General features: G+C 43.0%; 2 protein-coding genes across 2 annotated transcripts; one reads left to right on the forward strand and one right to left on the reverse strand.

Annotated features, from left to right (window-relative positions):
* PAK1IP1 (PAK1 interacting protein 1) lies at positions 1-10511 on the reverse strand. Its single transcript, XM_041772930.1, has 10 exons — positions 10209-10511; positions 7661-7826; positions 5577-5697; positions 5426-5500; positions 4899-4951; positions 4205-4350; positions 4013-4110; positions 1615-1714; positions 674-797; positions 1-525 (listed from the first exon to the last, which is right to left on the reverse strand). Exons 1-10 carry the CDS (start codon positions 10293-10295, stop codon positions 320-322), a joined length of 1176 nt encoding a protein of 391 aa, XP_041628864.1. The 5' UTR covers positions 10296-10511; the 3' UTR covers positions 1-319.
* C10H6orf52 (chromosome 10 C6orf52 homolog) lies at positions 10344-23762 on the forward strand. Its single transcript, XM_041771205.1, has 5 exons — positions 10344-10539; positions 10578-10737; positions 15590-15767; positions 19685-19730; positions 23440-23762. Exons 1-5 carry the CDS (start codon positions 10344-10346, stop codon positions 23586-23588), a joined length of 729 nt encoding a protein of 242 aa, XP_041627139.1. The 3' UTR covers positions 23589-23762.
* Positions 23763-24245: the final 483 nt, after the last annotated feature.

Below are 24245 nucleotides of genomic sequence, written 5' to 3' on the forward strand. Positions count from 1 at the left end.
TGTTTTAAACCAAAGCATTTTGAGAAAGATCTTTATTTGCTTTATACAACAAGAAAAATTATATATTACACATTAACATAGTATATTTATCACCATGGTCTATAATTCATAAAATACTGTCTACCAAAAATAGTTTTACCATTGTTAAAAAAAAATAATAAACACTTAAAAGTTTTTTTTTTTTAAGCTGTACATTTTCTTCAAAAGAAGAAATTTCTAGCGTTTACACGGGAGGGGTGGGGGGACGGACACATTTGAAACCAATGATTCCATCTAAGAAATTTTTCTCATAGGAGAAATGTGAGATTCACACTATCATTTATGTTTTCTTCTTTTTTCTCTTCTTTTTTTCCAACATTTCTACCATTTTCCTCTTCTTTGTTGACACCACGGTATTTCCTTTTGTTGGCTTATTACTGTCACCAGTTAAACCACATTTCTTTGCATTAGATTTGGACTGCCTTTCTTCTTCCTGTACTACATCGCCAGCTTCCCTTTTGTTGATTTTGGACTGCTCTTTACTTACTAAAACACAAGAAACAGTGCATTTAAAGACTGCTTTTCCCCTCTTGAAATAAACACAGGTTGGCAAGAAAATAAGATTATCTGAATCTCCTCCACTTCAACAATTCAAGAGCTACCATTTTTTTTAAAAATCATCCCTTTCACTTACCAGGAGAAGGCTCTGCAGCTGAAGGGAGGCTTTCTGGTGTGTCTGTCACTCTGTCTAGCCATACTCCAAGACATGTCAGCCTGGCATTAGTTTTTACTTCACAGAGTAAAGATGGGGGAACTTTCTAAAACAGAAGAAATAAAAATTCATGATAATATAGGGGAATTTTAAATGATTTTTCTTTTTCCATAATCAAGTTAACTTATTATTTAACATTTTATTTTTTGAAATAATCTCTAAACCCAACATGAGGCTCACACTTAACAACCCCAAGATCAGGAGCCATATATATTCTTTCAACTGAGCCAGCCGGTTGGAAGGTTTTTAATTTAAAAGTTATAGTATTTTTCTTCAGAAAAAAAATATGCTATTTAGAAGAAATCTATCCTGATTCATTTTTGGTTTGACTATGTCCCTCATGCCCTCACAGAGCATGTTTCTGAATATTCAAAAACTGTAAATTCATTAAGAAAAGGACCATGTCTTTTATTTATTTCTAGGTTTAACACAAAACCCTGCAACCACTTAACACACCACATTTACAGAATGTGTTTATAAGAGAATTAAGAATAATAAATGAAGAGGGTCTGTGAGAGCAAGGCTACTGAAGAGAATTTAAGTTGGTTCCATTATCAACCAGTAATTTTCAAATTTTTAATAACGGCCTTATTTTTATTTAACAAAATCTTACAGAGAACATCATTATACAAATGGAAGTAGCACTTCTCTGAAAAAGGAGGTCTGGCACCTTGCCAGCTCAGACTCACCAATACCAACCCCAAGATAGCTCCTGGAACCCTAACTTTAAAACTATGAATATCAAGCATGCATGGAAGAGATTTTAAAGACTTTTGCCTTAAAAAATAGTCCACCTCCCTGAACTCAAGCAGTACTGATAATAACACTTGCATTAAAGTGGTATATGGTACTAAGACACTGACCTTATCCTGCTTAAGCTTCCACATTTTGATGAAACCATCACTGGATGCTGTAACAATAATGTGATGCTCTGGATCTTCAAAGCTGAATATGTCTTTTACCCTAGGATAGAAATATTAACACCATAAAAGATCCTTTCTCCCACATAGTATGATATTGTCATAAAGAGTCTATGTACACAGTCTCTCAATTTTTCAATTCCAAGTGCTTCCAAACTGTGCAAGGGACAGTGATAAAATCTGACTATGCTTCACATCCTATGAGTCAATGAGTCCTTTTCAGGGACCAAATCCCAAGATAAAATGGACTGTTAACAATATCTTAAGAAAAAGTTGAAAAGAAGATTATGATAACTATAATCAGGTTATCATAAAGGAAATAGATACTTAAGTCCCTCACGTGAAGAGACTCCCAAGCTCAGGATGAAGAGACAAGTAAGGCAACAGATGAACCATGGCTTCCTCCTACACATCCATTTCTCTCACGTCCAGGGCCACCACCCCTTGTCTAAGCCACTACTGTTATTCTTCTGGATTACCGAGTAGACCACTGGTCTCTCTGCTTCCATTTTTGTTAACAATATTTTAAAATTATGAATCAGTCATGTTACTCCCAGGCTTAAAATCCTACAAAACTCAGATCTTTTAAAAAATAACACAAGAGAGGAGGAAGGGGCTAGAGATTATATATATATATATATATATATATATATATATAAAGCAAGTCTGGCCATAAACTGACAACTGCTGATGCTAAGTGGTAGGGTCTATGGGGATTGCTTCCTTAAACTAGTCTGTCTGCCTTTAAGTTCTTCCATAGTAAGAAATAAACAAAACAAAATCTATAAGGTTCTTAATATAAAATCTAAACTCCCCAAAGCTCTTATATAAAATCTAAACTCTACAAGGCCATGCACTGTTTGGCTCACTCTGATCTAGTCACAAAGCTCCATTATCCATTCCTAAAATACACCCAGCTCTTTCCTTCCTCTGTCCCACTGTTCCTGCAGTTCTCTCCTCTCTAGAAACAGGTCCCTTTTCATCTGTAGAGTCCTACCCCTTCCCTTCCCCGGTCATACTAAGTTACTGCTGGTATTCTTAAGGCACATTTTTCTATTTCTTTCCAGTTAGAATTATCTGCTTACTCTTTTATCATCTTTAGCTCCTCTATAAGAGCCACAAAAGCAAGCTCTTGTCTTTTTTGTTCATAATTAAATACTTAGTGCAGTTCTTAATGGATGCTCATGAATACCTGTTAAATCAATGTGAATGAATGGCCAAATATCTTAAGTGCTATTTTTTTTTTTAAAGATCGGATTTAAGTGTTATCTTAAGCGTTCTATTGTTATTAGTACATTTGAAATGCCCTTGAGAAGGGAAAAGAAATGTTGGGAAATATCAGGAAGGGAGACAGAACATAAAGACTCCTAACTCGGGGAAACGAACTAGGGGTGGTGGAAGGGGAGGAGGGTGGGTGTTGGAGGGGAATGGGTGACGGGCACTGAGGTGGACACTTGACGGGATGAGCACTGGGTGTTTTTCTGTATGTTGGTAAATTAAACACCAATAAAAGTTAATTAAAAAAAAAATAAATAAAATAAAAAAAAAAAAAAGTTAAAAAAAAAAAAAAAAAAGAAATGCCCTTGAATGAACACTTCCCAATACAGGGAAAAACCAGGGCCTGTACACGGACTGTAGTATTCAAAGTACTTACAAAGACAGTTCTTAAAAACTTATTTAGAAAATAAAAACTAGGACTAAATTTAAGATACTGAAGAACATGCAAATGAAGCACATTAAAGTACAACTGTTCATTATCACCTTTTCCAAAATAGTAGGAAAAAAAAGAGGCAGATAGATCTGGGTTTGGATCACAGTTCCATCACCCAACAGTAATCTTGGCCAAGTCACTTATAACTGTTTACTGTGAGAATCAGTGTCTATCCCCTAGAAATACAGCAAGCAGTAACAGGTAAGAGAGACTGGCACAAAACAGAAGTCAATACTGTCTCCTATCTCTCCTGTAGGAAAAAACCAATACTGTACAAAGGGAGAAGAAGTGGGCGATGGGAATAAGTAAAAGAGAGGTCCTGGCAAAGCTCAACATTGTTTAATTTTTTTGTTCCTCTTCAAATATGGTTGATTTCAAGCCCCAAGATTAATAATATTACTGGAAAAATATCTTGTGCAAATCACTAGCCCTGATACCAATATCCCCACTTTTGTACAACTTAAGGCCAAGAAGACATTTCCACCATCCTCTCCCCAAAAATATTTATGTAGAAATGTCTATCTCTGCAGTTGTTCATGAGAAAACATGGACACTGTTTTATGAAACTACTGCCTACATTAACACAATGAAAACTACACATAGATGCACAGAGACTGGCAAAGAAAATACCTGTTTTCATGAGCTTTAAATTCACAGACACACGTTAGTGAATCACAGTCAAAAAACCTTACAACTTCTTCATCTCCAGCCACTGCAAGGACAGACTCCTAGAAGAGGGAAAAAGAATATCCAGAATGTCATCAACAAGTCCAACCATCACCATATACACTAAGATCCCACCACTGATTTCTGGTCACTTACTGAAAGAAATGTAACAGAAGATATTCTCTTTTCATTTGTGATGGTGCCACTAACAGATGCAGTGTCTAGCTGATAGACATTTATTTTATTCAGGATGACAACTATGTATCTCTCTCCTCTTGGGGACCATTCAACTATGTGAGCATCTGTAAGTTAAAAACACTAAGTTTTAGTTCATAAACAAGAAAAAGAAATGATCAGAGTAATTATAAAAAGAGTAAATGATCGCACTGTGCATTTTCACATCCACTATCCCTTCACAACAAACTTCAGTACATATTTTACAAGTTAAGTTTTAGAAAATGAACTGGATTCAAAGAATCATTAAGTCATAGACCTGGTAGGTGACAGTTATGACGAGAATTCCCATCTAAAATGGGAAAGGAAAGGGGAGCACCTGGGTGGCTCAGTCGGTTAAGCATCTGCTTTCAGCTCAGCTCCTGGGATCGAGTCCCACATCAGGCTCCCCTGAGTCTGCTTCTCCCTCTCCCTGCTGCGTGTACAGACTCTCTCTCTCAAATAAATAAAAATCTTTAAGACAGATAGAAAAATAAATAAAATGGGAAAGGAAAGTAACCTAAATTATTGCCCCAGGAGGTAACCACCATCAAGTAGGGAAATAAAAGTGTATGTGGATGTACATACACTCATATTCCATGAAGTTATAAAAAACATTCCAAATAAAAGTACTCACTCTGTTTTATATTTTTTATGAATGCTGATCTTCCTTCCACAAGATTCCATGTTCTGCAAAATAAGAAGCTCACTTACAGATCACTTACACTGGGCGTAAAGGTAAGCATAATGAAGACTTACTCAAACAACTGACTACAGAGGAAGCTAATTAGAACATGTTTCTTACAGCAACACTGGAAATATTTACTATCAAGCAGGAGTAACTCATCCATTCCCATACTCTCTAATATATTTAAAATGTTTAATGTATTTTCAAAAGATTTTGCCTCCTAAAACATTTGTTTTTAGGACCACCCTCCTCTTCACAGCTTACTATAGGGATATACTATGTACGAGTGAACACAGAGCCTGTCATTTTTTTCTCTACCGTTGTGAAAAGGTTCAATACCTTTCCGTAGCTGGCGGCAATGAGACAAGACAGAAAACGAATCTATTATACTAAAATATACCGATGGTAGCTTCCTGTTGTCCTTGGAGAACAAAGACCACAACTCGGAAAAGATGCTCTCGGCATTAACGACTCACCTTAACGTCTTATCTGTACCCACAGACAGGGCCAACTTGCCAGACGGGTGAATAGAAAGGAAGGTCACGTGTCCTCTAAAAGGAAACCAACAGTTAGACCCCAATTTCACTGGCACCTAGAGACCACCAGTGGGGAAGGGGCCTGACTCACTTGTGAGCTTTAATCGACTTCAGGCACTCCCACTTCTTTGCATCCCACACACAAATGAGTCCATCTTCTGCCCCACTGATTAAGTGCCTGTTGCCATAGAATTTCAGGCAAGTTATTGTGCCTGTGGAAAAACCAAGACAGGCAGACTTAATGTTCATTTTGAATGCAAACTCCATTTCTGGTTTGAAGGCTACACTGTGGTAAAAGTAAAACATCTAACGTCTTAATATTACTGAAATATATACCTTAAAGTCTTAGGTGAATAAATTTCTTTTACAAAAACAAACAGGCAAGAGCTCCACAAGGAATGAAGAAAAATAGGAACTGTACTTCATCCCCATCCTAGCTCCTTCTCAGTCAGTCCTTTTCCAACTGTGGAACACCTTGCCAGTGGCTTCAGGCAGACCAGGTCTAACTATTTCTTCCACACCCAAGGGGGAGAGAAGACTTTCTTTTGTGAACTGGGACTGGATGAGACAGAATGGAAAAAGAACACATGTTGAATTCAATCAAAGCCTTGCTTCTGTTGAAAAGGGAAACGCTTGTCAAAGTAGCTAAGGACCTAAGACAGACGACACTGACTACTCCAAATTCACTGCTAGAACCAATGCGTGGCAGTCTCATCTGGCTTTAATTACAGGAAGCCAACATGATGGAGTGTCCCCAAGCTAAGGGCACGTCTAACTGGGGCTACGATTTTCAGTTCTTCCTTTCCATTGCCCCTTTCCTGGAACACGTGTTAAGCCTCCATTCTTTGTCCCTGGGGAAATAGAGTAAAAACAGCATGAAGTTCAATATTGAAAAAAACACACCTATTCGGCCTACTAGTTGATCCTACCACTAACCTGGACAACTTCACCAGCGCCGAGGAAAACCCAGGCATGACGCGAGCATTACCAACCCCGGACCTCCTCAACTCCAGTGGCCTCGCCTCCCTCTCTGGTTCAGTCCCTGATGCGTACACTCTGGGACATAGTTACCACCTAGAGCTGCTTGCACATCACAACCCGTGAACTCTTACGAACCTCATCCCTGCCCACAACCTCATCTCTCACCAACCCTACCAGGCCCCCCTTCACTCACAGTTTACCTGCTTTTTCGTTTCAGAGATCTATAGACCATTCACAGACGCCCCCCCCCGCCCCGCCCACCTTCTGTAGCCCAACAATCTCTTTCACCCAAAATCCTGAATTCCTTTGTAAATCAAGCCTCCTACCACACACACCAAGTACTTTTCTGCTCCCTACAAAAATGTCTGAGCTTAATGCAAACGGATGTTACTCGATTCATAGCCTCCAGCTTCAACAGAGAAGACTCTCATCAGTCTTCTGCTTGCTCTTGCTCAGCATCTCTCTCACATCCTGGGTGCCAGCACGTCGTCAAGCCCACAGGGCCCCTCCCTCCCTCCCATTCAATCCCTAACCTCCTCTTCTCAAGGGCCACCCAGGACCTGGCCCATCTACTTCTCCAGTCACCCCAACCTCCACCTTCTCATCATACATATTCATTTGCACACAATGGTTAAAAACATGGGCTCTAGACCTAGGTTTGAGTTCTAGTTCTATTATTTTGTGACCATTGGCAAAGTCAAGTTAACATCTTTGAATCTCAGTTTTCTCCTCTTTAATCTGAAGCTGTAACAGTAGCTTCTTGGCACACTGCTAGGCACGTGGTACTCCCTCAACCAAGTCAGCTATCAACATGAGGCTGCTACCGTGCTCCTGTGCTCCTCTGCTTCCTGCTCTGCCCAGAATGCCCTTCTCCTGCCAGGCTAACTGGTACTTTTAAGGCAATTCAATCAGATGTCATTTGGGGGAAGTTTTCATTGAAAAGCTGATTCCTCTCACTCCCCCCCAGAGTGAGTTAAGTGCGTTCCTTCTCTCCCCCAATATGGACTGTGAAGAACTTAAGGATAAAAACAAAAACAAAATAAAACAAAACAAAAAACCCACATTTTTTTTTCATTTCTGTATTTCCTAGCACAGACCATGCTACATCCTAGACACCTAATCAATCATTCAAATAAAGTCAAATTGTAAAGTAATAATGCCTCAACATTATCTTATAGGATCTAATATTCTTACCATTGTGATGCACTAAAGCCCCATGGTCTATCTTCTTTTTCATGTCATATATGTGAATTGTTTCATCTTTGCTCCCAGTGACCACAAAACGACTATTTACAGCCACTGCTGACAAGGAGGCAGTGTGGGCATGGTGAGTGAAGTCAGCCACAGCAGTCCATTTTTGCTGAAAAGTAAAACACACAATCAATGTCACAATCATATCATAGTTCTGAATTCCTTTGTAAATCAAGACTCCTACTGCACACACCAAGTACCTTTCTGCTCCCTACAAAAATGTCTGCAGCTTAATGCAAACGGATGTTACTCGAAACACCTAAGTGGTTCCACGATCCATGAAAACGACCAGTAGATACTTACAAAAGGAGAAGAAAAGTATGCAATGATAGTAGATTAAGAAAAACAAAGAACCTGAGAAATACGGCAGGCAGCAAGGAAATGGGAAGGCAATGCTGGGTATCCTGACTCCAAAACAATTATGGAGACAGGGCTACTTTAAGGTCCTAGCCAAACCCTTAACTGCTTAATATATTTATTTACATTGAGGCTTGGATACCATTCATTCATTCAAATGTTCAGATTTTGATTTGAATTTACTCAAATACTAAATGAATACTATATGCCTGACACTATTTTAGACGGTTGATATATAGCAGTAAACAATGTCCTAATTATAACAGAACTGCCATCCCTGGAGGAAAGACAGACAGTAAACAAATACGATGCCACATACAGAGGAGTATAATGACAAGTCTTACAAAGAAAAATAAACAGGATAAAGATTATGCTTCCTTCCATCAGTACCAATATAAGCCCCACAGAATGACCCATGACGAAGTCTCAAGAACTCTATGCTTATGGAGATGCAACTTTTGGATTGAATAAATGAGACTGGATGAGCGCCAAGAGTGACTGGCAGCTGAAAACACATACACACACTTCAAATGGAAGAAGATGCATTAGGAAGTATTAGCCAAACAAACCAAAGAAGGGAAAAAAAAAAATCAGACCTCTCTGAACACACTTAAGATGTGTTACAGCAAATTAATTTCTAAATACCTACAGCAACAGACATTGCTTCCAGCAACCAGGACCAAGGGAGCTCTACAATATTCCTGAGGGCTGCTATCACCATAAAAACAAACAAGAAAACCCCAAACCTTTGTGCATATTACAGAAGGAATGCTGATTATCTGAGCTGTTATCTGTCTAGGTTTAGCAGCAGTAGTGTCAGGGCTTCACACTTCACACACACCTGGGGACCGGAGTCCCAGGTCTCCCGATCATCTCCTGTGTGGCCCGTAGCAGGTCACCTAACCTATCTCAACTTCAGGCTCTCACCTGTAAGACAGAGTCAGCTGTACCCGCCTCGGGCTATTGCTGTGAGGACGACTAGGTGTCCGGGACAACACAGCAACTTCATTACAAAGAAAACGCAATCAATAGCACCATCTTTAGACGTTCAAGAGATGTCACCTTCCTGCCAGAAGCAGATTAATGACCAGGTAGAGAACGAAATTAACAAAAGTAATCAGTGAAATTATATACTTCCAGTTTTCTGATTTTCTTTTTTTTTAATTTTTATTTATTTATGATAGTCACACACACAGAGAGAGAGAGGCAGAGACATAGGCAGAGGGAGAAGCAGGCTCCATGCACCGGGAGCCTGACGTGGGATTCGATCCCGGGTCTCCAGGATCGCGCCCTGGGCCAAAGGCAGGCGCCAAACCGCTGCGCCACCCAGGAATCCCCAGTTTTCTGATTAATTCAAGACTGACACTTTGACTTCGTACATAAATACTGAAAAAATAAAAATAAAAAAGGTGAGAAGCCTATTTTTTCTTAGAGGAAACAAACATGACTAGGCTAAAAATTAGACCTTATTTCTAGTCCTGGACAGGTCCTAACTACCTGTTTCACTAATGGCAATTTTACTTAACATTTCTGCTCACACAGCTGGTAAAGAGAATTGTATTTTGTTGCCATTTTCTCCATGCATCTGTCCCCCCTGCTCTCCTCACGCTAGCGAGCTCTCCAGCGCGGATCCATTCCTCTGGCTTCTTCGCACCTCCTTTACCAACGAATGGCCCCCCCGGGGGGGAAGGGTCCGAAACTACTGAATAAATTGGAACTTTTTTTTTTCTTAAACCAATGAGAGATTCATCCAGACTCAGGTCTACTAATCTTGAAAAATCCCAAGACAAAACCCAATAAAAGAGCAAACTGTTCTCTCCTTAAACCCTGAACACGTGAATCTGGCTGTCAACTCACAGGCGTTAAACCCCGAACCCAGGAACGCCACCTTCCTTCCTGGACCGCGCTCAGAAAGTCTGTGAAACCCAACAGACACGACCTCGTCTTATGAAATGCGCACTCTACATTAAAAAAAAACCAACTAAATTACACGAGTGGGTTCGATTCATCAATGAAGCCCTATGAGATCAGTGTTTTGATTAGTGTGACGCCGTGCCCACCTCCGCCGCGTGGGAACCCGCCCGGACCCACCCGCGCACCTCCTCCCGCGGTCCCTCCGCGCGCCCCCTCTTACCTCCCGGTGCTCGCCGCCCGCGTCCGGCTCCCGGCGAATAGCGAACCCAAAAAGGACCTGCTCGTAGCAACCGGCTACCAGCTCCATTCAGCGGCGCACGTGCCCCTTCCGCGAGCCCCGCTCCGCCGACACGGAATGACGAAAGCGGACGCCAGCGCACGTGGGGGTCCTTCCTGCGTCGGCGCTCAAATTGACGTCACGAGCTCAGGGCTGCCCTTGGGGCGCCTGCCTCCGTGGAAACTGTTTCAGCGCTCGAAGATCGCGCGGAGCTTCCAAGACGGGAATAAAGAAGGACGCCGCATGAGGACGTTCTCAAGGCGAGGAGACAAAAGTTGGGAGCAAGCAGGCCGCCAGCTGGGCGGGTCTCAGGGCAGCAGGGCGGGGCAGCCTCTGCGGAAGCCCCTCATTCCCGTGACGTCATAAGGGGCGGGGCCTGCCCGGAGTGGGCGGGGTCTCTGGCGGCGTGGTGCTCTACCCCGGGAGGCACCTGCAGATGTGGGTTGCGGGACCCGGGACGGGAATTAGGAAGGTTAGGAAATTCGGGAAAAGGAAGGTCTCCTTTTTGCGCCCGAAGCACAGAGGAGGCTCCCTCCCAGTAAGGCACAGAGGGGGCGGCCTTCGGCGTCCGCGGCTTCTAGAGCAGCGCGCGAAGTCGGGGGCCCGCCCTGCGCACCTCCCTTCCAGCTCGTCTGGCTGCGCGGACTGTGCGGTCCCTGCGGCCGGCGTCGCCCCACCACCCGGAGGGGGGGCCGGGGCGCCTGACCCGAAGGGTGCAAGGAGGGGCCGCTCGAGGGCGCCTGACCCGAAGGGTGCAAGGAGGGGCCGCTCGAGCACGCCGCCTCGGTGAACGTGCCGGAGGGACTCTCACCCCCAGCCCCGAGATCGTGAAAACAGAAGTTGCCTTAATTGACGTTTGAGAGCTCCCCGCAGGGTATGGAGATGCAGAGGTCTGTTAGACGGGACGGCTTTGCACACGCCTGACGGAGCACCTCCGGGAGCGTCAGCATCTCGCAGGTGCTACAGCAGCGGGGTTCACAAGTGGGAGGGGCGCGGCTCGTCGGCGCCGCTTGGTCAACCCCGGTGGAGCGCTGAGCTGACAGCGCCTTCACCCCCCTCCCCTTTTTTGTAGGATTTTATTTATTTAATCAGGAGAGAGAGAGGCAGAGACACGGGCAGAGGGAGAAGCAGGCTCCCTGCAGGGAGCTCGATGCAGGACTCCCCGAGACCCCGGGGTCACGCCCTGAGCCCAAGGCAGACGTTCAACTGCTGAGCCACCCAGGGATCCCCTCTTTTTTTTTTTTTTTTTAAGATTTTATTTATTTATTCATGAGAGACACACAGAGAGAGGCAGAGACACAGGCAGAGGGAGAAGCAGGCTCCCTGCAGGGAGCTCGATGCAGGACTCGATCCCAGGACCCCGGGGTCACGCCCTGAGCCCAAGGCAGATGCACAACCACTGAGCCACCCAGGGGGCCCCGGATCTGTTTATTTAAAAGCAAAAGTAATAGTCTCTCATCCAAAAAGAGAAAAAAAAAATCTTTGAATGAACCTATGTTTCAAGATCTTTCCTGTGTTCTGTCTGTGGAAAAGCCCCTGGTGCTCTTTAGCCTAGGGAGATCTCAGCTATCCTATGATAGGAATTACTACTCATTCAGTAGGTTTTTTTGAAGTTACCTTTAACCTAGCCCTGTAACGGGGTATTTACTATATATTACCAGGTTATCACAGTTTTTCTTGCTTACGTATTTGTCGCATCTTAAAGAAGAACACTATGGCTGGAAAAAGTCTTTTTTTTTCCAACTAGGAATCTTTTAGAATATGGCTGGTTCTAGAATGAAAACCGTAGTGTAAACAACATGGACATAACTCCAAAGTGGTGTAGTCATTTTTTTTTAACTGTCAGAAATGACTGGAACCCATTAGCTGGGAAAAACCGTAAAGAGCATTTATTTATCCAGGTGATCCCAATCCGAGAGTTTATGGCTAAGTCCTGGCGGCTTTAAATACCCTGAAATTCTACGTAAAGTTGTGTATGTACATTTTTGGAGGAGAGCATTGATAAAAGTTCACTCCATTTTCAAAAGGATTGGTGCCGCTACAGTTAAAATGTACTAATGCAGTATGAGGTTATGAATGTGAAATGAGTCTAGAAAAATAACTCAAAACCACACAGCTAAGTAACAGCCCCCCACCCCACCCCCCGTCAGACCCTAGCGCTGCTGCTTTTCTACATTTCCTTGGGCACAAACTTTCACAAAGAAGGACAAAGCAGTTTTTCACTGTCTAAGGGAAAACAATGCAAAATTACATACTTGTTCAACTGGATCCAAACTGAGCATACTTCCTGCAAACCTATTCTCTTTCCAAACACAGGATGCAAAAAAAAAAAAAAAAAAAAAGCCATTTAATCTCATTCTTGTGAAAACTGCAGTTGCCAAGAAACCACCAACTGTTAAGAGTTCATTAACGCTCAAGCAAAACAGGACTTTTTGTTTTGCTTTTTAAATTATTGATTGAAAAGCTTTTTACACTTGAGCCACGCATTGATTTATTCATTCATTCAACAAATATTTATTGAGTGCCTGGCTTTGTTTGGTTTGCTAAAGAAAACAGCCAGTTTTTTTTGGGGGGGGGGAGCAGAGGGGCAGCAGTTGGTCAGGTGGATATGCTGGACTCAAAGCAGAATATAGCATAGAAATGTCAGCTGTGTTAGAAATATGAGAGTCTAATATTCCTGCTATTACCCTTTTTTCTCACTGGCAGGTAGCAAGTCTTAACTTTAAGGGCTACAGAGGTGCATGTGCACATCCCCAGAGTACTTTGGTCTCCTTTGCACATAGAGCTAAGGGAAGCTGAGAGTGAGCTACTTCCCCTGGACACTGGCCAGTTGTCGGCCCTGGTATAAATTTGCTTCACCTGCTTCATGGGGATAATGCAGGTGAAACATCAGAAGTTGGCATTTGGAGCTTTTAGAGAGCAAAACAATATTTGTGAACCCTTCCTTGTCACCATCATCAACAAAGCCCCTGAAGGTCCATCTTCTTTGAAGCTTTGCTCATGGCCCTCTGTACCCAGCTCCTGCCATCACGCTGGGTGATTTCCACATGCAACATTGACTTCTCCCTTCCTCAGCCTCCTTACCACCTTATATTAACGTTTACCTTCTACTTTCTGACCACAACTTTATCTCTCACCCATTCAAAGCAAAAATTCTGATTTTTCCTCTTATAAAAGTACAGCTCTAAAATGAGAGAAGGGACAAGAAGGAACAAAAAAAATTACTGTATATTTTATTTGATGGCTAAGCTGCTATAGTAGTTAGGAATTGTGTTTAACTTCATACAGTAACCTAAAACAGCTGTGGCTTAAACAAGACATTTATCTCTTAAGAGAAATCTGGAGGTAGCCCGTGTAGTGCTGGTACAAGGAATCTACAGGCATCAGGGACCCAGACCCGTTTTCTCTTTCAGATCCTACATTCTTGTGCAGGACTTCCTCCGTGATGTCACAGGCCAAAATAATGCTGAGGTTGGGCTCCAGCCATCATATCTATCATCTCAGCACTATGCCCCGGGGAAAGGGTGGAGGACAATAGGAATAAGCCTCCTTCCAGCCAAACCAACTCCCTTGGCCCACACAGCTTTACTGAATCCCTTTATAATAGGTTTTTTTTTTTTTTTAAGGTTTTATTTATTTGACAGAAAGCACAAGCAGGGGGAGAAGGAGAAGCAGACTCCCAACTGAGCAGGGAGCCCACTGTGGGGCTCCATCCCAGGACCCAGAGATCATGACCTGAGCTGGACCACCCAGGTGCCCCCCGTTATAACAGTTCTGTTTCCATCTTACTGGCCAGATTTTGGCCAGCTGGACTCATGTACCCGGGAGAGCTAGGAAATGTCTTTTAGCGAGGCCTATCTCTGCCTCCGAATAAAATCAGGGTTTCATGTTATTGAGGAAGAAAAAGACACAATAGTGGGTGGCCGCCTAGCAATGTGTTCCACAGCTGCTCATCAATAACATCTCCCAGGAAGAATGGGGAAATCTGGAGTAGAGGCTCCACTCTACCCCCTGCTTTGTGTAAGTAGGCGATCAGTAAATAATGGGGGAATGAATGATTTGATTTCCTGATTACTGTTTTTTACATTGCAGGTAAATATAGACACGGATAAGCTGCAGGGAAATGGCCAGACCCAAAGGGCCCCTATTTGGATTCCAAAGTTACCTTCTTACATTTGACACTTTGTGAGGCTTGCTACTTAGGTAGAGCCTGAGCCAGGTCTAGAATCCAAATCTATTGAATCAGGACCTACATTTTAAACAACGCGCCCAAGTGATTCATATGCACATTGAAATTTGGGAAGGCATGCCTTCTTGTGTTTTTAAAAATACTGAACTACGGAAATGTTTCTTTAAAATGTTTTCCTGTACGGGCCTTAAGGGGGTAGGTGAGGCAGGTGTGTGTGCGCGCATGTGTTTTCCTTCTACAACTCTTTCCACCAGTTGGGCAGGATAATAATTTCAACCTGCAGACACTATTAAAAAAAAAAGCCCACTGATAGCTAGTTCCGATAGTTGGAAGATAACTGAGGAGGGAAACACCAATTTGTGATTTTGTCTTAAGGTTTTAGTTATTACGAGTGACTCAGTTACCATAGGGGGTGGGCTGGAACTCCAGTCAGTCCTTCAAGTACACTCCTCTCTGTCCCCTCACTGGCTTTTTGGCTGTTCTCCCCGTGCCAGGAGTTGGGGGAGGGGGGGCCTAGCAAGCTTAAATCCAGTTCATCACTTTGCAGAAGTCCCCCCAGGTGACCCCTGTTAGCCACCCACACCTTAGCCTCATCGTAATGAGAGTCAAGCCAGTCATTGCCTAGCAGGTGTTGCCACTAAGTGTGATTACCCTTCTCTGTTCTGGGGCAGCTGTGAAGGGTATTTGCTGGGGTGAGAGGGGGTTGGCCCCCTTAGCTGGAATTACTGAGACAGGAATAAAAACTGTGGGTACCTGGTCTCTCTGTCAAGAGAAGTGGTGAAATGGCGGGGCAGGAGAGATTTACAGGTTTTTGCATAGCTCCACAAAATAATTATTACTGGCACTGGCAAAGGTAAGCTGTTTTTTTTTCCTACTCTGAATGAAAATGGAGGCCAACTGTGCTCTAGTTCTTTTTTGTTGTTATTTCAGAGTGAGAGTTTAGTGACATTCGTGCTCTGTTTCTTACACGATTTTTGGCAGTTTACAGACCATTGCTTTGGAAATAGGTGCTCTTAAACAGCGATCGCAGAAACCCATCCTTACTTGAGCCTCCTTGGAAAGAAGAGTCCTGGGGTTGTGAATGATTCTGCCTTGGTTGGTGACGTCATGCCTGCTGTCTCCCCTCCACTATTAGGGGGAAGCCAGTGTTCCGGCCTTGCCAGGGTTACCCCTCCGGCACCTGGTTTGAGCAACAGCACTGCAGCTACTCCCTTTCTGTCTACAGCTGTGGCTGTGCAGCAGATGGAAGTGGACGCCACCTCTCTGTGCGGGAGACCTCTGGATGCCCAGCTCAATCTCTGGTCACGCCTAAGGTATCCCTCCCCGAAATGAATCCTGGATCATCCACGTGCCCAACGGGGAAGCTGCTTTTTCCTCCACCATCACACCTCCAGATGCTCTCACTCAAATCCCCGCAGCCAGGGCTTTGGTTCCCCCATTTTTATACCAGAGAGTAGCAGCTGATTTTGCAAACAACTTAAGTCCTGACTATCTTCCAAAAACAGAATCCAAGGCTGATGAAGTCTGTGCCTGAGTTCTTGCTACTAAATTTTAGATGATCATTCAATCGATTTTATTCTGAAAATAGGACTAGAGGTAGTTGTGTTTTGTTTTGCCATAGCAGAAAACCTTAACACACTTTTAAAAGCTACTCTGATATTTTGATTACTAGAGAAAGCTATTCCTGAAATCATACAGAGGTTCTAGAATATGAGGCAAAGCTTCCCTCATCCTTCTCCCTTTCCCTTACCTCTTCCCCATCTCCTCCCCACATAGAAGAAAGCCCTGTACTAGTGCAGCTGCATCCTTTAGATTTTTTCCCTTCTAGTGTTGCTTAAATCAGCATGATTGGGCCTTATTTCTGTGTAGGGAGTTGGGGGAGGGCTTGAGCAAGAATGGACTGAGTAGTACATGCTGGTCTACTCTGTGCTTCTGCTTATAGGTTACATTAGAAGATTCCCACGCCCCCCCCCCCTTAAGTTCTCCCTTTTAATAAAGAGCTTTCTTTAAAAGTTGCCCATTTGGATGTGCTCATCCCTTATCAACCAACATTTTAAATGTTCTCAGTGCTTTAATGAACTTTTACCTACCTCCAAGTATTTGAGTGTTGTTTTTTTTTTTTTTTTTTTTTGGCTAAGAATAAATTTCTTGGAGAAGCACCTGTGTGGCTTAGTCGGTTAAGCCTCTGACTCTTGATTTCAGCTCAAGTCCTGATCTTTGGGTCCTGGGATCGAACTCCGAGTTGGGCTCTGGGCTCAGCGGGGAGTCAGCTTGACCATTCTCTCTCCCTCCCAAATAAGTAAATCGTAAAATAATTCTGGAAGTGAAAGATCTGGATTAAAGGATATAAACACTTAAAATTTCAGACAGCAAATTACTCACCAAAAGCCTGCTTGGGTTTACACTTTTCATGGCTGCTGTGGGTGTGCTCACCTCTCTACGTTTCTGTGTGCGATCAACTACTGTGACCAGTGAGGAAGGCAATTTTGAGGGCAGATACCTTTTAAACTGTTTCTCTATATCTGTGTTCTGTGACCACATTGATGTCCTTCATCCACCTTATTTTTCTATTGGTTGTGCTTTTTTCTGACTGTAGATATTTACGTAGTATGGAAATTAGCATTTAGGCAAAGTGTTTTCTCTCCAATTTGTTTGGTAATGTCCTCCTTGTGGGATGGCCTGTGCCTTAAACCCAGAGTTAGATTTAATATTTAAACGCTCAGCTTTTCTTTCTCTTTCTTCTTTTTTTAAATGACTTTATTTATTTGAGATAGCACACAAGTAGAGGGGAAGAGGCAGGGGGAGCAGCAGAGAGAGGGAGAAGCAGACTCTCCACTGAGCAGGGAGCTCCATCCCAGGACCCCAGGATCATGACCTGAGCCGAAGACGCTTGACCAACTGAGCTACCCAGGAGCCCAAAATCTCAGTTTTCAAAACTTGCATTTGTTGTTGTTGCCTAAACTTTCATTTTCAGTTTCTCAAGTCTTAGTTGTGCCTTTTTCTTTTTCTACATAAAATATCGTGTTAGATTTCTTGGCTTTTTCTTTTAAAACCCAAATCGGGTTTTACCCTTTTAGCAGATGTTTGATATTGCATCATTTAAAAAAAAAAAAAAAAGTTTTGCTGCATTGTCTGAGTTTTAGACCTTTTTTTCTTCCACCACTTACCCCCCTCCCTTTTTTTTTTTTTTTTTAAGGTTTTATTTATTCATGAGAGAGGCAGAGGGAGAAGCAGGTTCCCTGCCGGGAACCCGATGTGGGACTCGATCCCCGGACCCCGGATTCATGACCTGAGCCACCCAGGTGCCCCTCTTTCCCTTTTGTGATCTTTTGGGAGGTGGACTGTGTGTCTTCTGGTGGTTACCTTTATCTTTAGAGAAGTCTAGGTTTGAGTATATTCTGACTTCACAAATGAAAGTATTTCCTGATTTCTGCCCACTTGTGAGAAAATGAAATTAACACTCGACAAAGAAATAAAAGACAGTAAGAATCAACAAAAAACAAACATAAATCACACTGTAAAAGGAAACGGCTTTTTCTCTCCTTGTCCCTCCTTCCCACTCTCTTCTCCCCATTTTTGTTGCCACCTTCTGGAATTTTTATCCCACTCTCCAGGCAAATTATTACCATAACATGCAATTTCAGGAATTATAAATATATTCTCTTCGGTGGCTGTGGTTAGCACACTTGTGCCACCTGCCTGCTTTCCTGGGAGGAGTTCTGGTTAGGAAACTGGTCAGCAGAATTCCAGATGGCAAGGCCGTGCGGTGGGCGTCTTTCGCTCACATGCCCTTGCTTTAGTCTTGCCCAAGGAAGCGTGACCTCTGCCAGATGTCACAGTTTATCGCCCGTTTCTCCCCACACAGCACACCTGTGTTCTTAGCTCTTTTCCAAGAGCTCAGCCTCCCAAGAACCCTCTGCATTTTGACATTGTGTCTTAAGATCAGAGGAAGTGGACATCTTCAAAATGATCTTCAGGTCTTTGGGCTCCCTCTGTTAGTGGAGTTTGGGACAGATGTGCTGATGAAACCCGTTACTTGCTGTTCCCTTCTTCAAGGACGACAGGCATTGCCCAGATGCCTGCTGCATTAGAGACCATGCTCTCCAGAGAGCATCTACCCCCTGCCCCCTGGTAATGTAGGATCTACATTTACTAGAACACATGTCAAAAAGGATGAATGTGAAGTTTTTTGGACAATGTAAGGCCTCATTCATGCACAGATTCTGGCTGTCTTAGCCATTTCTAAGCAGGAAAAATATGCCAATGGTGAGATTACGTTTATGGTAACCATATAATTTATGTCCCAAACTAAGATCTATTTCCGAGTGAAAGGGAGGCATACTTTCAGATAGATTTATAGAGCTAGGGGGTCTTTGGCTTTCAATATAATCTCATCCTTCCTAGCAAGGGAGGCTTAATTGAGTTCATTTGTACCTGGAGCTACTGGGAGGCTCTTCCTGGGTAGATTTGTTCCTTAGAACAGCTGTACATCCTTAACAAAGATAGTTCCCAACAGGGGAACTCTATGGAGAGGAGTCATAGAAACTTACACTGTCCCAGGAGAGCCAATGGGGTCTGGATTAACTAACCAAGATTTAGAGAGTGCTTCTGGAATTCACTTCTCTGGGGCACCTAGGTGGCTCAATGGTTGAGCATCTGCCTTTGGCTCAGATCATGATCCCAAGGTCCTGGGATCAAGTCCTACTGTGGGTTCTCTGCAGGAAGCCTGCTTCTCCCTCTATGTCTCTCTCTGTTTCTTATAAATAAAATCTTTTAAAAAAGGAATTCACTTCTCTGAGCAACTGCTTTACTTTTCTGTAGAGCATCTACTTAAGCCTCTGTCCTGGTCTTTAGCTGAGCCATGGGGTGGGGGTATGACTAGAAGACTACAGGAACAATGTGCTCATGGAGAGTTTGCAGATTGCCATCTGGAAAGAAGGGCAGAGCTCCAGGTAGGGAGTTGGGCATTTAGTACATGGAGTCTGGATGCCAGGGTCCCTATGTCTAGTCCTGGTTGGGACCCTGGGATGCCAGCTCCCAGAAGCTTCAGAGAGGCTGGAGGCCTTCGTCAGGCGTGTTCCTCCTTTATTTTCTTCGGTTGACTTCATTCAGCTATCTCATAATGATAGTCCTTTATCATGTGGACAGCTAATGTTTTCTTTAAAAGTATGTGTTGATAGTAAACATTTAGGTAAAGTTTTTTTCTAAACATCCTGATTTCTTCACATAGGAAAGCACAGCTCTGGCAGAGAAACAAGATGAAGACCCACTTGAAGGTAACAAACTCTATGTTGCCATGGTTGAAAACAAAATAACCTTTTTCCAGGTTACTCATTACCCAACTGGCTAGAAGCTGTGAGTCTACCTGAAAATTCCTACGTAGGTTGTGTAAGCCGTTCTCTTCAGCTGTTAGTCTGGTTTTGGGAAATTGCTTCTGTGGAAAGTTTGAGCTAAGCCACCTCTCTCTCCCTTTTTCTTAAGATTTTATTTATTCATGAGAGGCAGAGAGAAAGGCAGGCTCCCTGTGGGGGGGCCTGATGTGGGACTTGATCCCAGAACACTGGGGATCATACCCTGGTCTCAACCACTGAGCCACCCAGGCATCCCTGTTTGGGTCTCTCTGAAGGACTAGAAAATGGGGATGTTTCCAAACACTAAGAAGACAATATGTTGTTTTTAAGATCTGCTTCATCCATAAATGTAAACTTCGGGATTAATTCTGCTTTAATTTTGATTGTTAAGGGGAGAAGTAGGAGGTGATCACTGTGGCCTTGGCTTCCTAGCTTCCCTTAGGATCATTGGTCCCTGGGTGACCACACAGGCTCCATCTGTGGTGTCAGGCAAAGTCCCTGACCCACCATAGTTCTAGATCTATTCTGAAAGAAAAACGGTGCATCTGCCCAGAGCAGGACTGTTTCTGACTATTGTCTTCGAGGAAGGGAAGGAAACGTCAGGCTTGTTTTTACTTTCGTTATGAGAAAGAGAAGTAGAAGAGACAGGCAGAGGTAATACCCTGGCCTATTTCTGATCCTATGCCTGCATCCTCACAGGGCCATCTGTCATTTCCCCCACTCCCAGGGCACCCCCACCAGACCAAACCACCCACTGCCTTGTGCTTCATCAAAGGTGGGAATACCATTTTTGTAGTCGCAGTGACTAATACAAAGTCAACAAGTTAGCAGGTGCTCAATATTCAAATGAAACCAATGTTTAAAAGAAACCTGTAAATGCTATGGTGCAGTTCTAATTTTATTGAAATATGTTTGATAGATGAATAAGAGGAGGTGCCTATTTTGAGTTCTCAGGGGGATTTCATTCTGGTGAAAGCATGAGTCAAATCTCCCGGGTTTCATCAGTCCTGGAGACTGTTATAGAAATAAAAGCAAAACCTACGATAGGTGTGTTTTCTGAATGCAGGTTGCCAGGGTTCACATTTCACTTATAAGCTCTGTCATTCCAGACAAATTCATCTCCAGGGAGTCAGCATCCCCATATGAAAAATGGAATGTTAAAACCAACCTCTTCGTAGAAAGTGTGAGGACAATACCTCTAAAGTGCCTTTAAGTTTTTGACAGCATCTGGCAGGTAATAGACTCTTCAGTGGTTAATGTAAGCTCTTCATAGAGCTGCAGCAGCTCTGTCCAGGGGAAATGACATGAAATACAAATCCAACCACATAGACGGTTTTAAATTTTCTAGTAGGCAAATTAAAAAAAAAAAATAGTGAAAGGGATTATAGGGGAAAGGAGAGAAAATGAGTGGGAAATATCAGAAAAGGAGACAGAACATGAAAGACTCCTAACTCTGGGAAACGAACTGGGGGTGGTAGAAAGGGAGGTGGGTGGGGGGACTGGGTGACAGGGACTGAGGGGGCACTTGACGGGATGAGCGCTGGGTGTTATATGTTGGCAAATCGAACTTCAATAAAAAATATATTGAAATAACAACATAAGAGAAGAAATTACAGTACTTGAAATATTTTGGGTATATTAGGTTACATTTAAACATGTAATGAATATAAAAATGACAGATTTTTTTAAATCGTAATACCAAGTTTTCAAAATGTGGTGTATATTGACCTCACATCTCCGTTAGGATTGGCCTCATTTCAAGTGCTCAGTAATCACATGTGGCTACTGGCTACTGTATTTGACAGCCTGGTCTCGAAGGCCTCCAGGTTTAGGGAAGATGTAATTATTTTGTCTTTTGTAGGCTTCTTTACCACTAGGGCCAACATCACTGGAAGGGCCTAGATCATTAATCTAGGGTTCAAAGCTGACTACATTGTCTGTTTTCTAGGCCACAGATTACAGGACAGACAGTGCTCATAAGCCCTGATACACCTTTGTTGCAACCAGGAACCTGCAGAATCAGGAGCCTTTTAGCAAACGACTACTCGTAACAGTGAAGGGAAGGTCATGCCCCAGGGTCCTTAAAAAAGAGGATTTCACAGGGTACCTGGGTGGCTCAGTCAGTTAAGCGTTGGACTCTCAATTTCAGCTCTAGGGTCCTGATCTCAGGGTCAGAAGATCAAGCCCTTTGTGGGTCTCTGTGCTCAGCGGGGAGTCTGCTTCTCTCCCTCTGCTCTTCCCCTGCTTGAGTGTTCTCTTTCTCAAAAGAAATAATTTTAAAAAAATTTAGAAAGTTCAGGGGAAAAAAAAAAAAACCCTCTAATTTTATGACCAGAAGCTCTCAAAAGAAAGGTAGTTCAAAAGGGATGGGAAGCTCTGACGAGTAAGAGTCAGACAACACGGTCATGAATGCTTCCAGTGAAGAAAGTAGGAAGTAGCTCATGTGATGAGACACATTAGGCCTCTGTGATGATCTTGGTTCTAGGGTCAGTACAGAAGGACATTAGTCAGCTCAGGCTGCTATAACAAAATGCCACAGGCTGGGTGGCTTGAATAACAACTTTTTTTTCTCATAGTTCTAGATACTGAGAATGCCAAGATCTCAATGCCATCTGATTCAGTGCCCAGTGAGAGCTCTCTTCCTGGCTTGCAGATGGGCATCTTCTCATTATTTCCTCACCTGGTGGGGAGGAGAGAGAGCATGCCAGCACTGGAGTCCTTTTTTATAAGAACACTAATCCCATCAAACTAGGGCCCAGTCTTCATGAGCACATACCACCCTAATTCTCTCCCAAAGGCCCCATTTCCAAATACCATCACATTGGAAGTAAATGTTTCAACATATGAATTTGGGAAGAGGGGTACACAAACATTTAGCTCATAACCGGCACACAAATACAAGTGAATAGCATGATCCCATGTGAGTATTAGGAAGTAAAACATTACGGTCCTGAATGAGCTTGCAAACAATACAAAGGAACACAGAAAGGGCTTCTTCAGTTATATTTGGTATGAAGAGCGAGAACAAAGGATGGTATTAAAAATCTTGGAAACCCGACAACTTGGAATAAGTATATAGTCTGAGGCTTTCAGGATAACCTAGCAGCACCTCATCATAGGATTCCAGGTTTTAGAGAAGAAAGGCCAGGCCCCCTTCTGTTTCTAAATTAGTTGCTGTATACAGTTTGCATCACTTACATCAATCTGTTAACTAAGAAAATGAAGCAGCATGTTTACGGTTTCAAAGCCCCATCCTATGGATTTGGTATGGGCTCACTGGTGCTGCATCCACCCCGGTGCTTCTACCAGAAACTCAGGGCTAGTCTTTGAACCTCACTGTCTCTTTTGCCCCAAATTGAGTCCATTTCCAAATACTGTCCATTCATCTCCTCCATCTCTTCCACCACGGAGATGCTCGTTGAGTCTGTAGCACTGCTTTTCCAGCTTTAATTTCTATTTTCAAATATTATTGAAAGGAAACACAATTTAAAGATTCTAACATGAAAAGTCTGCAGTATGTTCCTGCTAATGTTGTTTCAAAATACTAATTGTAAGCCGTTGCTAATATGTGTCCTATAAAGCTTTTTTTTTTTTAAGCTTTTTTTTTTTTCATATGCATTATTGGTTTCCACAGATCCAAATCTTCATTTGAACATTGAGGAACTAAACAAGGAGTTTATGGTGAAAAGTGAGGAACTCTATGACTCTCTCATGAGTTGCCACTGGCAGCCTTTGGATACAGTTCACTCTGAAATCCCGGATGAGGCCCCCAAAGAAGCATGAGGTTCATTAGGCTACCCAACTGTCATATTGATTGCCTCCTGTTTTGTTTTTGGGGAAAAAAAAAAAAGAAAAAGCAAATTCTCCCAGGAATGTATTGGATGCTATATGTAAATACAAATCTCCAGGACTTGAATGTGGCTGATGTGATATAAATAAACATTACCAGCACATCCATTTCTGGAAGTGTGTTATATTTAGTGCCAGAAGAGGTCACATAACTATCATAGCAGAACAAGCTGGACCATAAGACATTTGAAAAACAGGTTTAATAGGAAAATTAGCCTGACCTGAACTGATGAGAGTATTAGTGGGTAGATGTGTAAATGTATAAATGGTATCGCATCATCTGGCTTGATGGGAATTAATAGAAGTTAGCAGGCTAACGATGCTTCAAGTTTTGGGCAGCTTTGTAATGAAACTAAGTTTAATGGAGCAATATAGATTATAACATGCATAAACTGATGACATTTGATTAAGAAGGTCTAGATTAGGGGGCCTGGGTTGTTCAGTCAGTTAGGCGTCTGAATCTGGGTTTCAGCTCGGGTCATGATCTCAGGGTCGGAGATCCAGCCCCATGTCTGGTCTGCACTCAGAGAATTTCAAGCAGACTCTGCTCTCCTTCTCCCACTGCCCTGTTCAGACTCCCTTTCTCTCTCA

The sequence above is a fragment of the Vulpes lagopus genome, chromosome 10 (assembly GCF_018345385.1).
Source record: "Vulpes lagopus strain Blue_001 chromosome 10, ASM1834538v1, whole genome shotgun sequence".
Lineage (NCBI taxonomy): Eukaryota > Metazoa > Chordata > Mammalia > Carnivora > Canidae > Vulpes > Vulpes lagopus.